Source organism: Vanessa tameamea, chromosome 6 (genome assembly GCF_037043105.1).
Source record: "Vanessa tameamea isolate UH-Manoa-2023 chromosome 6, ilVanTame1 primary haplotype, whole genome shotgun sequence".
Lineage (NCBI taxonomy): Eukaryota > Metazoa > Arthropoda > Insecta > Lepidoptera > Nymphalidae > Vanessa > Vanessa tameamea.
This window is the reverse complement of record NC_087314.1, coordinates 11,968,126-11,985,864: the sequence shown is the minus strand read 5'-3', so window position 1 is coordinate 11,985,864 and position 17,739 is coordinate 11,968,126. Positions and strand designations below refer to the sequence as shown.

At 30.1% G+C, this 17,739-nt stretch overlaps 1 protein-coding gene across 11 annotated transcripts in view; it reads left to right on the top strand.

Moving 5' to 3' along the window:
• Lmpt (Limpet) overlaps nt 1-17,739 on the top strand; it is a 151,170-nt gene that overhangs the window by 129,543 nt on the left and 3,888 nt on the right. For 10 of the 11 annotated variants that reach the window (XM_026634272.2, XM_064215073.1, XM_064215075.1 and 7 more), the window contains one exon: nt 848-1,022. In XM_026634272.2, the coding sequence (XP_026490057.1) occupies nt 848-1,022 (175 nt within the window). Of the gene's footprint in view, nt 1-847; nt 1,023-7,900; nt 8,208-17,739 lie in introns of those variants that run through there. The other variant, XM_026634276.2, reaches the window with a different exon arrangement.

Here is a 17,739-nt window from a genome sequence, read left to right as displayed (position 1 = left end):
TTTACAGTAAATACAACATTTACTTGTATTTGTATACCAGATATCAGATTCCAAATAGTTTTAATAATTTTTAGACAAATAATTAAAAATTTAATAGACACTGATTAAAATCACTAGGTCGTAATTGTTGGTCATTTTTTTTTTCCTTTATAAAATACTTGGCTTAATCTTCGCCGTGATCTTTAAACTTCGTCCACAAACCTAATCGTTTCTTGTGGGTTTTTCCACTCAATCCATGTTTTTATTTATAGAATAATTGTATATTTGCACATCACTTCAAATCAACTCATTAATCATTCTGAACCATGGACACCACTGTCAATGCTTTTAACATTTTCCATGTTATTTGCTAAGTAATTAAGAGTGGTTTATAACGTAAGACATTCTTGTTAATGAATTATATAATCATTATGCGTTGAGAGTTTTAATGATATCTTAAGAAGAAGGTTACGAGCTTATTTCATCACGCTCTTGTACAACCTGGTGGTAGACATAGGTATGTACAAATGGCAGAATTGCACCTGACACACGCAGGTTCCTTTACGATTTTTTTTCAGCGTCGATCACGAAATTAATTATAAACACTATTTAAACTCATAAAAACTCGGTGGTGCTTGCCCGAATTTGAACCCGCGATCAATGGTTAAGAACTACATCAACCATCCACTGCCATCCATCCATACAAAAATAATTTTCCAAGAAATGTTAATATCTATTAATAGTTTAATTATCATTGCAAATATTACTGAGTTGGGACAGCAACGTATTTAATTTCAATAAAATAAAAATAATTTTAGATTTGAGATGTAAAATCATAAAACTGTTAACATCTAATCTCGTTCCTCAGGACTTGTCGTACAAAGACAAGCACTGGCACGAAGCTTGCTTCCTCTGCGCCAAGTGCCGCGTGTCGCTGGTAGACAAGCAGTTCGGCTCCAAACTTGACAAGATCTACTGCGGTAACTGCTACGATGCCCAGTTCGCCAGCCGCTGCGATGGCTGCGGCGAGGTGTTCCGTGCTGGTAAGTTCTACATTAATAATTTTCCTTAATTCGTCACTTCCGATCATACATCTTTGATATATTTTGAAAATGTTACCTCGATTTTCGATGCTGATTATATGAGGAAAATCGAAATAAATTATTTATATGTATGTCGTCATTGCAACACATAATTCTATTGTAAACTACAGATAGTTAGATACTTTTCTTCATTAATCAATATATCAAGAAAAAACTTAAACAGCGAAAAAAGCGGCATAGTTTCATTAAGCACTGTACGAAATATACATTCAACTGGTATTCATAGTTGAAGGAATGGAAGCTTTACTTGTCTCATTTGAAAAAAAATGTTCATATCTTTTATAGTTTCTCGTGAAATCCGCCTTGTTACAAGATCTGACATGGAAATATTAAATGGAACCGAGTTTAATTGGGGTCTTTCATCTCCTCACACAGCTTGCTCAAATTAAAGGATTTCGCTTCAACGAAAGGAATTACCTAACATAATATAATGAAGGTTTATTGTTATAGAAACATGAGAATTCGTTGAAAAAGTAATCATATGTTGTGGTAACAAAATATCACAACAAAATGTAAACGAAACTGCTGGAAATCACTAAAACTTAACGATTTTCAAAAGGCTTAAATAAGGATCTTTATGTTAAGTTTTGCTAAGTTTTTTATAAAAGATACACGACAGACATACATAGGCGAAGAGTAAGTGTATCTGCGAAACGATAAAACGTATATATATTAAGTACTCACGGTAAACATTTTATTTACGACAGCATTAAATCATTTACATCTATAAAAGGAGTGATGTCGCGATCATTGAATATAGAGTTAAATTACACTCGGGAGGGCTTAGTGAAACATATGCTTCTATCATTTGACTCATATTTTGTGACACACAGACAATGAAAACTAATAGATACAATCTTACTAAATATATTTAAAAAAGGAACGAAGTATTTAATTACAAAAATAATTACAAATCAGATGATAATTACCTATAGTAATATACAGGCAATTATCGTATAAATACGTAATAATAATGAAAAAGAATACGAAAAAATTACTCGAAATATTTTTTAAATTTTATTGAATTTTAATGATAAATTAAAGTCTTAGAAGGTTATAAGCTCGTTAAAGAGTAGAGTCGTGTGTGTTACCGCTGTGCAGTTAACTTGCTAGCCCGTATAAGGGCAGCGTCATACCCTTGCTACTTAAGGCACTGTAAGGTGATTTAAGAAAAAAACCTGCCATTGTCATTGCCGCAGCCTCGACGCTTCAGTACAGGACTTTTGAGTTTTAATATATTCCTCGGAAGTAAAAATTACGTGCATATTAAATTATTTAATAAAATTAACGAAAACCTTCTGATAACAAATTAGATTATTTCTCAAACTATGTATTACCACCACAATAGGGAAACATCTTTGTTCCTTTATATCTTATAAATAACAATTATAATAATGTATAGAATATTATATCATGAACATTTGCCAAATTTATTTCACAAAAAAATACTGAGCACTGATAAGTTCCCTTCTACCATTCACCGGGATTCAGTTAATGTACAGCAATCGACTTTGAACAAGAGATTAACATTAATATGAGAGTTACATTAATATGGCTGAAAGTAGACATTTATTTGATTGTGGTATTGCTCCATTCATTATTGAGCGAAACTCTTGTTTATAGTATTGGTATTTGGCTGAATAACTCATACATTTTTAATACACTTAACACTATATTCACATTCTCATATTAATTTGGTATATTGGCTGGCGTATTAGGATGCTACATGTGTATATTCTGAGGACATTGGATGAAATCCCGAACGCGCCAACTTCACTTCCAGTAACAATCTGAAGTTAAGACTCAAGCACTCGGGCATGTTCAATCTTGTTCACTGAATTATCTTCTGTGCAACTGGCTAATCTTCTTTGACATTGGCGTATTTAGCCAAAATCGGTCATAAGCACATTAATGTTAACATTAAAATTTTATAAAAAAGGCTATTTACGACAATGCCCAAAAATTGGAAATTAAAACCAGTAATTAATTAATCGACGTTTTGTATTAATTCCATCACACGTCCAACACTTAATTCGATATCACTATTCGCTTCGAAGCTCGTAAATCGAACTGTACGATCAATCACGAGCCTTGTAACGATACCTTACTAATGCATGGGTGCTGATTGAAAAAATAAATTGAATTGATTCTGATACGTCTACTTATATGGATGTCGCTTGTCAATCTTTATTTAGCTTCGAATAAAAACTCCTTTAATAAAATTCTCATTAAGAAATGTAAGCAATAGAACAAATATTATGCTTTTAAATATGTATTGAATCTCATGAACAAAAAAGCACTTGTTATTGTAATCTTTAAGGGGTTACCAATAATATATAATAAACCAATATTTTATATACCTAGTAGCAATATAAAGTTTACGTTACACACACTCAGACATACACACATACACACTATTACGTCACACCATCTCATATAAAATAAAATAAACGGTTAGTGCTGTAATAAGACACCATTATATTCTAACACATCTATTTATTTTGTATCCAACAAACATTAAGTTAACTCAAATACTTAAGTAGTTACGGTTTTAAAAATATAAACGGAAGCTTTAATAGGTTGTACTTTCAAATAATGAAACTACTTATCAATTATTTATGCATCAGCTCCCGTACAATAGGAATATATAATGAATGTGTTTTTTAAACTGGAACGTCAATTACCTCCCACGCTTTAAAATAACATTAATCTTACGGGACCGCAACATATTTTATGATTCACAATACAATTGTATTCATTTCTGAACCAACACAGACAAAAATATCGTCCGCCTTTTGTAATTATAAATTAGGTATTGGAATGTATGAGAATCGAATCGATAAATTATCTGAAATAAAATACTCTATGAATGATCTGTGTCACGAAAAAAAGATATAAATAATAAATACATTGTTTGTGAGCAGTAACATTACTTTCTACGTTTATAACCATACTGCCTTCACGTATATTTTTTCATATGCTATACACGCAAATGTCCAAAGATATGTCATGATATGTCATATTTTAATTCCCTTGTTGATTGTTGTTTGATTGTGCCCAAAATTATTTAAATAAACAAGTACAATTCTTGCGTGTAAATTATATAGAAGTGTTTAGCTTGTTCATATTAGAGCGGACTTAAATCGGCCGATTATCGGCGCTTGCTTTTCACAATCTGAGTCGTGCCTACACTTATCGGTGACGCAATACAAAACTTAACACTAACAATATCCGAGCCGACATTAAAACTGTGGCAAAGCGTGGGGTCAATGTGTCGTAGACGATTATCGGATCACACCAGTGCTATAGTATTAAAAAACATAATTATATACTTTTCGGTACGACAAAAGTGTCGGTCCGACCTATTGTGAACCACCTTATTTCAGACAAACGATATTTACTCGTATTTTTTGCTGACCAGGATTTAATACCGTTATGATGTGTCGTGATTTGCGAAATTCTGAAACTGTTTTGACCGTTAAGAACTATTTGTCGATTGAATGTTTTCGGTCAAATAAAAGTGATAAAGTTTAAATTTTTGATTTATTTTTAATGTTTACTATACAGATTTAAGAAGGTTTAATTTAAGAACAGTGTTCTTGTTCTATATTCTTAATTGGAAAATCGAAAGACAGTTAAAGTTTCGAATGATAAGAGTTCCAATTAAATAGGTTGAACATTTTACTTCTTTGAATTGTAAACAAATACAACTTATAACGTACCTAATGATTAGAACTTACGCCAATAATTACGTGGAATTAATTAACACTTGACGTAGGTACCCAACGTGTTATAACTCCTGTACGTGATGCACTTGGCAATTTCTTCTGCTTTAGATGCAAAGGTCGCTGTGTTATGATTAGGCACGTCGGTAGGCATGGCTTTGACGAATAAAAAAAAGTTTTTCATAAAAACTAGAAATACTTTCGATGTGACTGTTTTTGTGTTTTTAAATAAACATTAGTGTTTTAAATAACAAAATCCTTAAGAAAGGAAAATATTCAAAAATATTAGCTTCATACACAAACACGCAAACACATACAATTAACGATCGATTTAAAAAAAAAAATAAAGTATTTAAAATGCCACTTCTGATTTATTAGGCGCTAACTGTATCAAGCGAAAAATATTTAACTCTTGCTACTTAGTGACAGTTAGAAAGACCGAGCTAATAATAGACACTCATGACCTTTAAATACATTCAATTCAGTAAACACACTTAAACCCGAGACAAAATTTGAGTAAACTAAACACGTGAAATGACTTTAAAACACACGATTAAAATGGTAACGAGAAAAAGATTTTATAGGTAAAAGAGTAGTAGAACAAGTAGAGTAGCAAGTATAAATAGAATAGAATATTTGTAATAAGTCTCTGTATTCAATGCACTACTTACGAATGTTAAGATATTTTATTGACCAAATAGTATCCCTAAAAAAGTTAAACATCACTGTAAAACCTTATCTCACTAACCACGGTTCAAAAACATTTAAAGCTCAAAGATCTTTAAATCAAATTATTTTCCTGTTTTAAATCTACCTTTAAGTATTTTACTAAACAAAATATTTAAATTCGACATACCATTACTCTTTTTTTTTTTAAGTCTATTTAAATAATAAACCAATAAATTCTGCCACGTTTTTTTGTACAAATTATACCAATTAATTCTCTTAAAGCAGTTTTCTTGCTTGTGACTCACCGTTGTATGTTTATATATTATGTCATAAACTATGTCATCCTAAATATATACCGGACATTATATATTAATAACTAAATTTTTGTCTGTATATACAATCGCGTCAACTTTTTTAAATTTATCAACCTCGATATCAAACCTTAAATAAAAAACTTGATATTGACATATTACCTTTTGAATCTACAATACTATATATCCTTAGCAACTTTGAGAAACTTTGTTGTGAAAATAAAATGATATTTCAGAATCAAATTTTACTGTATCCCAATAAAAACTAATATAAATAATAAAGAACCGTTGAAACGTTTTTGAAGCAGGAAAAATCATCGGCTGAATAAATACGACCGTTTTAAATCAGTCAGCACTCGTTAGTGCTGTAAACGTCCGCATAGATTAAATAAACCGATTAAATTGAAGTACTTTGACGTGATATTATGAATATTCATGTGACAGTTTAATATGTAATAAATTTTCACGCAATTTGATGTTCTAAAACAATTTGAATTTGAATGTAAACTTAATATATTCTTGTAGAAAATGTACTATAGAATTAATCTTCATTTATGTTTTAGCTTTTTTTTTTTTTAATATTTAACAAAACAAAAAAGTAACTGTAATGTTAGACATGACACTTTTATATTGATACAAATTAATGTATAATATATTCGCAATATAATGGATTTTGAACTCACTACATAATGCGATAACTTATTATTAAATTATTTCAAAATTGTTTTTATTTTATTTCGAATCAAAAATTAACTCATTCTATAAAAATATTAATAATTTCTTACCACTGATTTGAAAATTTTAATTTTATATTCTCGTGTCCGTCATTGTGATGACTGTACGAGAAGTACAGTAAATATAAATCAAATAGAAGAAATACCTAGACTATAATGCATCTGGATTTTATATACATGATATATATGGTAGTATCATGCCTAATAAAACATTCCTAAGTTAATATGCGAGGTGAAATGTAGGCAAGTTGACATGTACGACCTTTAGTGCATTCACAAGGCGTCATATTATATTACATCTCAAGAACATCAGTGCCGTTAATTTATCATTTGATTCGAGATAACTATAATGACACCTAGGCATTACCTAGACATCAATCTAGTACATGCAACGTAGGTATATGAGTAATCATATGAAATGCATAGAATTATTAACTTTAAGTTGTGTCATAATAATTAGCGCTTGAAGTTTCTTCGAGCAATCTTAAAAACATATTAACAAAATATGTTTAAATTATATATAGTAACTAATGTTTATACAAATGTGTATAATATATACACATCAAATGCACTTGGAATTTTTACCCCAGCCTAGGTAATATTTACTTTTCGCATTAACCTATTCTCATTACTTTCTTCTTCTCTCTGTAATTTACGGGAACAAGTATTATTTAAAAGATTTTAAACTTTAAATTGCATGTCACAAGGGCTACTTTACTTCGTGATCATCTCTAGACGATTAAACAAGTCGTTGAATACAGAGTTTTTCCTAACTTTTCACCCTTTACTTTTTATATGGAGCACTTTAGAAATCAAGCGCTTAAGAATAATTCAGCACAATGTTTAACTATAAAAAATCTACGATATGATCTTACGACATGATTAAATAAAAGTACAATGAGAATATTTCTACTGCTTATTATTAAAATACCGTGCTAATTTACAATTGACAACATTTAAATAAAAATATTATATAATTTAAAATAGACAAAAGTGATAGCGCCAAAATTTAAAATTTTATTTGTTGGCTGCACTCTAGTCTTGCCTTACCAAAACTAACCTAAATTCTGCGAGCACAAATTTTGATGTCAATGAAGAATTAAGGACAATTGCAAACTTTCATGTCGGCATCTTCACAACGGCTTAATCAACGAGATGACTCTATTACTTCCTCATTGTCCGTTTCTTTAAAGAATCCGAAACGGTATCATATTTGATCAATTAAGTTCAATATACAGCCTACATCCTACACGTTCACTTGAACGCCGCGACACGGCACTCAGTTCAGTACCGCACCGCGAGCCGAGAAGCCTGCTCACCGCTGTCGTGAATAAACACTCTGTTAAAATTTCCGCGCGACGACAATAAAAAAAAAATTAAAATATAACTTTTGCATTTTTTATAATTCTATTCTTTTGGAATTTCGAAATTTCTTTTTATTTTATTTAATAAAAAAGTTAAAAGCCATGTCGGCGGACGTGTTAAGTGACGACTTTAAGTCGCGTCTACATTTGACGACAAAGACGGTAGGACAGGAAAGGATACGGAGGGCGCGGGAAAACAATGAGGATGTCGCCATATTGTCGATGTTCCTCCCGAACGCAACAGCTGAGCGGGAAAACAAAAAGTTTTGTTGCGCCATGAAAGATCACTGCTTGCTTGGCGATCCGAGGAAAACAATTGCAGGTTATCTCTTATAAATATTTTATATTTTATAGTTATAGCAAAACTTTAAAATACGCAGATACATAAAATAAGTTATTAATTACACTTAACTTTATATTTAATGCATTTTTTAATATTATCAGTTAAGAATAATTAATTAAAATAATATAAACTAAATCTAATGAACGTATGTACGCTCAATCAAATTAAATATTTTTTCAACATTTGAAATTTCAATGATTTTACAGTAACGCCGAACATTAATTAACACTTCTCCATAGCTTCCATTTTATCCGCCCATTAATTCATTCGGGCGTAATCGAATGTAGTCCTCTCCTTTCATTCAATTAGTGTTTACATTCAGTTGAAGGCTGATTTTTAAGTTCATTTATTAATTCCAAATTATATTTAAAATGTTCGTAAAAAAATATTTTCGCAAGTTTATTTTTTTAAATGCGATCATAACTAATTATTTGTTTTGTATACAACAAATACTTTAGCGAAGGCGCGACGTGTTAAATCATTTGCATTTCTTTAAAGATTTTATTAGTAAATTTATTCCTTATGTTAAAAGCAATAAAGGTGAAACATTTTAGTATATTTATACTGTCTATATACTGAGTAAACATGGAGCTGACGCTAATTAGTATACACACAATATTTGACCTTCACCTCGATTTTGGTTTTATAAATACTGATACTGAATAATAATCGATTTATTATTAAAATTTATAATCAATTATTACATTTATTAGATGTAAATGACATAAACAACTAGGCTGTACATTTTCAATCTACTCATATATTTATACATTTTAATAAAAATAAAATTAAAATTAAACATTAAAATAATTTTAATTATTATTAAAATAAAACACTAATTCAGTTACCTACTATCTTTTTGAGTAACTGCGCAAATATATAATCATACAATGTTTGTGACGGTTTAAAACTTGAATCTTAAATGAAATTCATTAGTTTTATTTAACTTTTAATAATTATTATTCCACTAGTACGAAGTACGAGTAGAATGACCAATAAAAAAAATCATAAAAGTTATTTCAGATCTAAAACATCGTCTACGGTTTAACTGTGGAATACAAGTGCATCTTAAATGCTATAAGTGATTATGAAAGATTTTATTTTAAGCAACATCTACTAGCTAAGGCCTACTAGGTAAGTGTTTTAACACCTCTTGAAATATAAAAATTTCCAATTCGACTCACGCTCCATCTTTTGTAGCAGAAACCGAGCAAGTGTCAACAATAACAATGTTACAACTAAATATAGGAAATAGTCTTCGCTCTTGTTTTATGAGTTGGTCGTCAGCCAGTTGTTAGGCCGTGAAAGAGCAACAGACAGACAAACAGACAGTTACTTTTGCATTTATAATATTAGTATAAGGTAGTAGAGATAAATCGACAATGATCAAGTCGAAATGAAAAACATAAATACTCATAAAACAGTGACATAAATACAAAGACCACCTTAAAAAAGTTGTAAATTGTTTCGTTTTAATTCACTGATGCTTGAAAATAAAACAAAGGCTCTTTTATAAAGTGTATAATTTACAAAAAACAAAGGAAAAAGAATGTAAAAAATATATGTAATATATTTCACAGCTGAAATATAATTTCGCAAATAACAGCTTCAGTATAAAATAAATGGACTAGAAATTATGTGAAGTCCTGTATTCAGAATGATCCGGAAACGTCCCGGAAGACGCGTTTTATGGAAACATTGTGTAAAGTAAGAATATTAAATTAATTGCGATCTAAATACTTTTACTTATAATTTAGTATATGTGTATATACTAAATTATAAGTAAAAATTATATCATAAATTAAATATATGTGTATTTTATGGAAGCTATCAAAATTGGTCTGATTATTATTATGCTAATTTCTTTACGTCTTTAAGCCACAATAAGCGTCCACTTGTTCAATTATTTTATTAACCAATAAAATAAATATCATGCAAGTTATATAAATTACTACGAAGATTTATATCCGGGCGGACTTATTATTTAAATCCTTAATTTTTTTTAAATTCCTCTTGTGCTCGATTAATAAATATTATGGATGAAATGTTTCCATACGTGTATCCAGCTTACTCTAAGAGCGAAATCCCAGCTGAGGTTAAGGGGTTGTAATATCATATTTAAATATGAAATAAGTTAATTAAAGTTAATATTAAAATGAATATAGTAAAGTTGATCTAGTCGTTGTAAATAATAGTTGCTCAAAGATTGTCAAAAAGAGCCGAGATGGCCCAGTGGTTAGAACGCGTGCATCTTAACCGATGATTTCGGGTTCAAACCCAGGCAGGCACCACTGAATTTTCATGTGCTTAATTTGTGTTTATAATTCATCTCGTGCTCGGCGGTGAAGGAAAACATCGTGAGGAAACCTGCATGTGTCTAATTTCAACGAAATTCTGCCACATGTGTATTCCACCAACCCGCATTAGAGCAGCGTGGTGGAATATGCTCCATACCTTCTCCTCAACAGTAGAGGAGGCCTTAGCCCAGCAGTGGGAAATTTACAGGCTGATTATGATTGTCAAAAACGCCTCTCTCATATCAGTATTTACCGATCGTATAAATAGATAGAATAAAGTACATACCATAAAAGTTGAATAAAAACCATAAGATCACGTATTTAGATTATTAGAGAAAGTCAACGATTTGTAATTGTAATTCAAGATGTGTTACCGTTTCTTGCGACTTCACGAGACTATTTTTTATTAATATTTCAAATTGAAAAATACAAATAAACTCTTTAATCGAACTTAGTTTCTTTTTTGTTTTATTTGAAAACAGTTTAACTTTAAATATAAAAAAAATGTCATAAAATTATTACTATAATAATACCAAGAAATAAAGCTTACCTACTTAAATGTCAATCACATCTAATCGCGTGTCAGGTTTGTATTTCGTTTATAGTATTTATATTGGATTGGAAATAAAATTCCTTCGAAATACCTTATGATTCGCCTTGTAGTAATATAAGTGAATACTATCAATGAACTCTTGGTGAAATGACTGATTATATACGTATACTTTCAAAAACATTTAAAGCTTGAAACTCGAGGCATTCTTAATTGGTGTCTCCAAATTGATTCCATTTCGAATTAAGAATTAAAATTTAAAAAAAAATAATAATAATCCAGTTATTTATTTTGTGTTAGTTGTTAGCATAACATGCGAATAAAAATATTTGTTTAATAAATAAAATGATTGAAACAAATTCACATACATCCGTGGATTTTATCAAATTATGAGTACAATAAATATCTTATTTTATTACTCTATTTATCACCGTCTTATATATAAGGAAGAGCTAATGTCATTCAAAGAGTCTATGAACAGACTTGTCATTTGCTTGCCGGCCTTCGAATTAGAACACAAAAAATATTTTTATATCTATATTTATTCTACCGTACGTATTGGATTGTTTACATTGTTTAGACTTATCAATTATTTCTAAACTCTATAAAAATCTTTTCCGTAAATTATCAGTTACTTTGTCACTTGAGTTATTTACACTAAATAGCAAATCCACTAGTAAATATCTTATTAAGCACTTTACTTGCAAATTTACGATTGACATTGACCCAGAATATTTTAGGCCAATTATTTATCGAGACGTAAAAATTCTTATACAATTCCGATAATGTCAACATATTTTTACTTCATTACAACGAATACGACTTTACTACCATATACGAGTTGGAAGGTGATATATAGGAATCTGCCAGATGTATATAAGATAATTAATATGATGACGTAATGCGTAAATAATTTCCTTAAACTCCAATTCGATCGCGATAAGGTCGACAGTTGAATGGACAGCAAGACGAATGTGCTGCATATAAGGTATTGCAAACATATGGCGCGTGGTTCACCTCAACCTTCATAGTTTTATCATATTTGATTAGTCTCAACCCTTGGCCCTGTTTATTAACAGTGCAGTTTTCCTGCTCCATTTATGATCCGAAAACAGTATTGAATATAACTTGATCAAATCTAATGTCATCCATAAATCATCGTTATAAAGAAATATATATCTGGTAACAGGACATGTAATAAGACCGCCTGGGTTGAGTTATACCTTGATGAGTATTTTACAGTAATAAATATATAAATACTCTGTAATATTAAGATCTAGCTTAAAGGATAAGTGTTCAAGTATACTCACACGCATTTGTAGCACAATATGTTAGATTCGTCGTATTGGTGTAAGAACAACACGTGTAGTACATTTTCTGCAACGTGATCTTGAATTTGACGAACTGAGAACTGACCTTTTCATTACTTTTTTTTCTAACTGAGTAAAATAGGAGTAGTTACCATTTTTATTTCATATAAATGAAACAGAAGAAAGGTGTAAATAATTCTATGCGTTACGTAGTAAGACCATTCCACGAATAAATTATTGATGCATCAATAAAGGATCGCGGAGGTCAGATAACAATAAAATATGTATATAAAAACTGGTCCGATAATAATATATCTTAGAGTTATTACTCGCGAACCTTGGTAGAATAATGAGAAAATCTAGGAAGTGTATAAACTTGATTTGTGTTAAAAATGCTCTTCGTAATGCGACTTTCTGCCAGGAAACATCACAGTCGTGTTATTTGTTCTTACTTTCAATCCCTTTAGAAGTTAAAGAGATCGCATTTTTGTAACAGATGGATAGATTGAAGCTAGAGGGTGTTTGAAATATTTGTTACGATCTCATGTTCTTTTCAATATTATTTTTCATGAATTAACGAAAATGTGTATTACATATATTTTTTTAAACTTATAAAATCAATTACAAAATCAAATCAAAATGTTTGTTATAATTCGAACGGTACGTATAGCACAGAAACGATAAAAAATCGTCAAACACAATAGATTATTTATAATTATTATATATCTTATCTTATAAATATTAATTTAAAAAAACAAGTTCCGGTAAATCTTAGGTAAAATAAATCTTCATACACATGTAACAAATAATAATCATTTGATTTTGATTGTTTCCGATTTATTAATTTCATTAAATATAGTAATATCCAAGGCTTAGATATTTAGTGCACGAACCGGTACACAGTACTACACTACCGATTCACTTTCCGGTAGCTTTCTACTAATTCACCCACTTAAAGCTTCCAGTGGTCCCGTAATTATGTTCGTGTTATCTGAACTGATTAGTTTATAGTTTTACCACAAATCCGTGCTCAATTCATAACTAGTTAACCTAAAATCGTTCAAAATAATAAAGGAAATTATCATTAACATGACAAAGTTACCTACTATTGTTTCGTGGTTAATCTGATAACTATTACATGCATAATAAGTTTTCTTAAAAAACATACTATGACATGTGTGAGACGAAATGTTCCTTTGTAAAAAAATACAGATAAGTAGTAAAATTTCTTCTGGCTACTGCCGCTATTTGCACTGGAAAAGTGCGCGCGAGCAAATATTTTATACTCAGTTTGTGCACAATACTATGTGCCCATTACAAGTGCTTTCCTATTCCCTCACTCTCTTAATCTCATATAAGTAATTGTACCAAATTATACTTATTTAAAAATTATAATAAAACGATTACGAGTGGATATTTTAAAAATTATACTTGATTAAAATTCTTAATTCGTCTCAGCGGTTATTAAAGAACAATGCATTACAAATCAATTTTATCACATATTTCCACACGTGACCATCACACGTGTCGATTTTACCGCCAAACAACTAATAAAATGGCCTTCTTCCATCGTATAATATAAATATAAAAATATATATATATTCAAAATTATTTCATCAATATTAAAATTTTAAATACGTTTAAACAACTTAGTTCATTTCAAAACATAAAACATCTTTTCAACATTAAACTATGATTAAAAACATTTTTGTTTAATTATAATAATTCTAAATTTCCTTCAACGTAAACTGTGGGTAATCCGCCATGATTGATGCCATACTAACATGTCACAAACAAAGTCTTCTTTAACTGACATTAGTCATGAGTTATATTTGTGTTACATTTTATCGTTAGCACTTAAATATATAAGCGTTGAATACGACGTTAATGCGTCGTAAAAATTAATCTTAACCTCCGTCACGTTTTTAAATTCGGTACATCGTGATTTAACGTGTAATGTTATTGCTTCATACTTTGTCTAAAACTGATTTGATATCGATAATTATAGCTATAGTATGCCTCACGAACACCAATCTATGCTTTCATCTAACTATTGTATAGTAAGATAAAATAAATTAATAATATAAAATACAAAGATTATATTCCAGATAGAAACTTAGAATATATGTATGTATATTGTTGTTTCGCCAAACGCTTGTATAATTAGTAAATATTTATAAAGAAACATTATATAAAACATAAGTATAATCTAGAGTCTAGAATTCAGGCTAGTTCTAGTTGGTTAATAGCAGTACGCTTTCACTCATATCAACTAAATACAAAACATAATGTTTTCAAACATTATGTTTCTTGTGAATCAACTTTATATCACACATAAATAATTTTATACTTTAAACGAGATATTGAGCATGTGTGTACAGTCCTAAATTGGAGGTTCGTACAAAAGCTTCCCACACGATCTTGTCTGACATCACCCGTCCCACAGACCGTTAACGACCTTCAAATATAAATCCACACCTGACTTCAAGATAGTAGCAATTAATCATTCTAATATAACTTTTATTAGCATGTTTATGGTCAAATGGGCCATCATGGGATATCGATAAATCATTGAAACGAAGCATTTGCATTTCTTGAAGTACATACTACTATTACCAGAAACAAGCATAAGCTTTCTTATGCTTATGCATATGCTATGCTATGCTATGCTATGCTTATGAATTAGTTACGTATGTTACCCGATATCTGAATTACTAATTTTGTAGGACAATGTGTACGCTTTTACAACTAAATCCCAGCAAATGTTAAAAATGGTCAATCGTAAAATCCTTAAGTAACGTTTGCGTTTTAAAAGATATTTTAAAACTAGGGAATTTGTTGATGATAGCACCCTTGGCATACATAGATCGACTCTCGTAAATACAAATATAAATACTTAATTGCATTGTAAACAATAACAAACGTATTAAAAAAACCGGAGACACTCAGATCCTTTTTGCGGTTCTCCTCAGGTCTGAAGTGTTTATTTCTGAACCGGTAGTAGATTTAGATGTCTATAGTAAACTCCGGAGTTATTACAATACCTAACTCTCATTCACAAATTAAAATTCACCCAGATAAAATATATACCGCGTGTGTGTATGGGATATATGTACACCAAGGTAGTGGAAAACTTGAATAAAATTCCAATACAGCTAAATACCTTGAATAAACAACTCCATGATCATAAATACCCAGATAAACCTAATCACTTATACAATCAAACAAATGTACCATTAAAATGTTTACAACTGCTTATCGCAGAAACTTGCCTTTTTCATCCACCAGTGATTTCAATCAGTTACACGAGAGGTATTGGTCCTAGGTTTATTAGTTTATATTTTTTTTTATCAACTTTTTATATATATATGTATATACAATATTGCCAATCATTTAAAAACTAAACATTTTTTTTTAAATATTACATTCGAAATACAAATACAACATATGTCATTTTAAACAAATCCATTGTTTTATACGGGTTATTGTAAAACTGCTGAAAAAATCATTGACATCATCATTACTGAAATAATATAAGCAACTAAAATACTGTATACTCTATAAAGTCTATTTATTAGGTACAAATATATGTATTGTAACATGATACCTTAGCGAAATCCCGAAATGAGAGAAATGAATCACAAAGTCGGTAAAAGTACCGTGCTAGTTTCAAAGTTTTCACAATAGTGAAAGTCGTCAAGTGAGGCTGTAATAGAGGAATATACCACAAAGGTATTAAGTTCCCGTACACACAACGAACCAATGAACGCCCGAGTAAACTGTCACTCTCCTACAATCTTTTGAGTTGAGGGAAATGCATATTATACATATTTCGAATGAGCTTCTCTGATATGAGATCCAGGTGGAGTATTATGTAATATTTTGTTTACGTAAATACTATACGTAATACTAAGATGAATATGAGATATTTTTGATATATCTTAAAATACTTAAAAACAACTTTGTTTAAAAACCTTAGAATAGTATTAGTATTTAGTTTGCTTAAGGCAGGAACATGAGCTATATATGCTAATTTCTCGTTAAAACGAGGTTACGAGATCTGTTGCAGCCTTTTATGGAAAGCAATCTAAATGCATATTAATCTCTAGTGTGAAGGAATTACAGCATTCTATATATACCTAGTATTCTACTAGTATTCTTTTTAAAAATATTTGAATAATATACAGCTTAAGTTAAATAGCAAAATAATTCAAAGAAATTAAGCGATTTATGAATTGCATCAATGGAGAAGTTGTAATATGTAATTAAGAAAAATATTTAAAAAAATACACTATATTCTACAGTATATGATAGCGGGTTCAAACCTGGGCTAGCAACGCTGAGTTCTATGCGCAGTTTATTATTTATTCATCTCATGCTCTGTAAAACATTGAGAGGAAGCTTGCAAACATCGTAATAGAATGAATTCCAAATCTTCTTCGCGTGAGGAGAATAGGCTATTGCCCAGCTTTGGGACATTTACTGACTCTTATGTATAATATTTAGTCTATTTTATATAGAATAAGGCAATTAGATCAAGGTAGACGCGATTAGGCGTAATAACGCGTAGGTGATTTAGAAATGGACGGTAGGAATTTGCAAACCAAATGTTCAGTTCATCGATTCCATGGCCAGCTATAGAGCTGACCAAGATCGAGCTATGTATATTAAATAAAACGAAATCTTTACTTCATTTAGAATTAGAAATATAAATTACCTATGTTATCGTTTTAGTAGCACAGAATATTGCTCTAGTGATATATCAAAAGATTGTCCCTTATCCTATGTTTATTGCGAACTTCGAATGCGAAGCGTTTATTGATATATTATCGCAGGAAAATATAAAGTAATTTTTCAGCTTGCCTAGTGGTTTTTCAATTTCAAATAACCCTAAGGTACTTTGATCACGACTAGCTTAAGTAGAAATAGCTACCTAAAATCTAAACATCAAACTAATTATTTATACAGTGAAATTGTCTGTAGAATTACCTGATACGATTATGATAAAACTAATTTTAACAGAAACGAATAGTAAGGAAAGTCATCTGATTCGAATACAAATGTTTTATTCTTGTATCGTGTTGTAAATAAATACTCGTACAAGTCAGTGTCGTCACGCGACGCGCCGAATTCTTGGTGAATTTGTCCGCCTAACTTTGCCCATTATACTTAATATCTATGTTATAATGATGATTGAAACTTCAAGTCGTTGAACCTTTTTATACCTTTAATGATAAGGTTAGATTATTGCGTATTTTTTTTCTTTTATAAAAAAAAAGAAAAGCATTTTGTTACTTATCAGATGTTCTGTATCGGAAATCTAGCAAAATCATAACATCGACTATAAACTTACA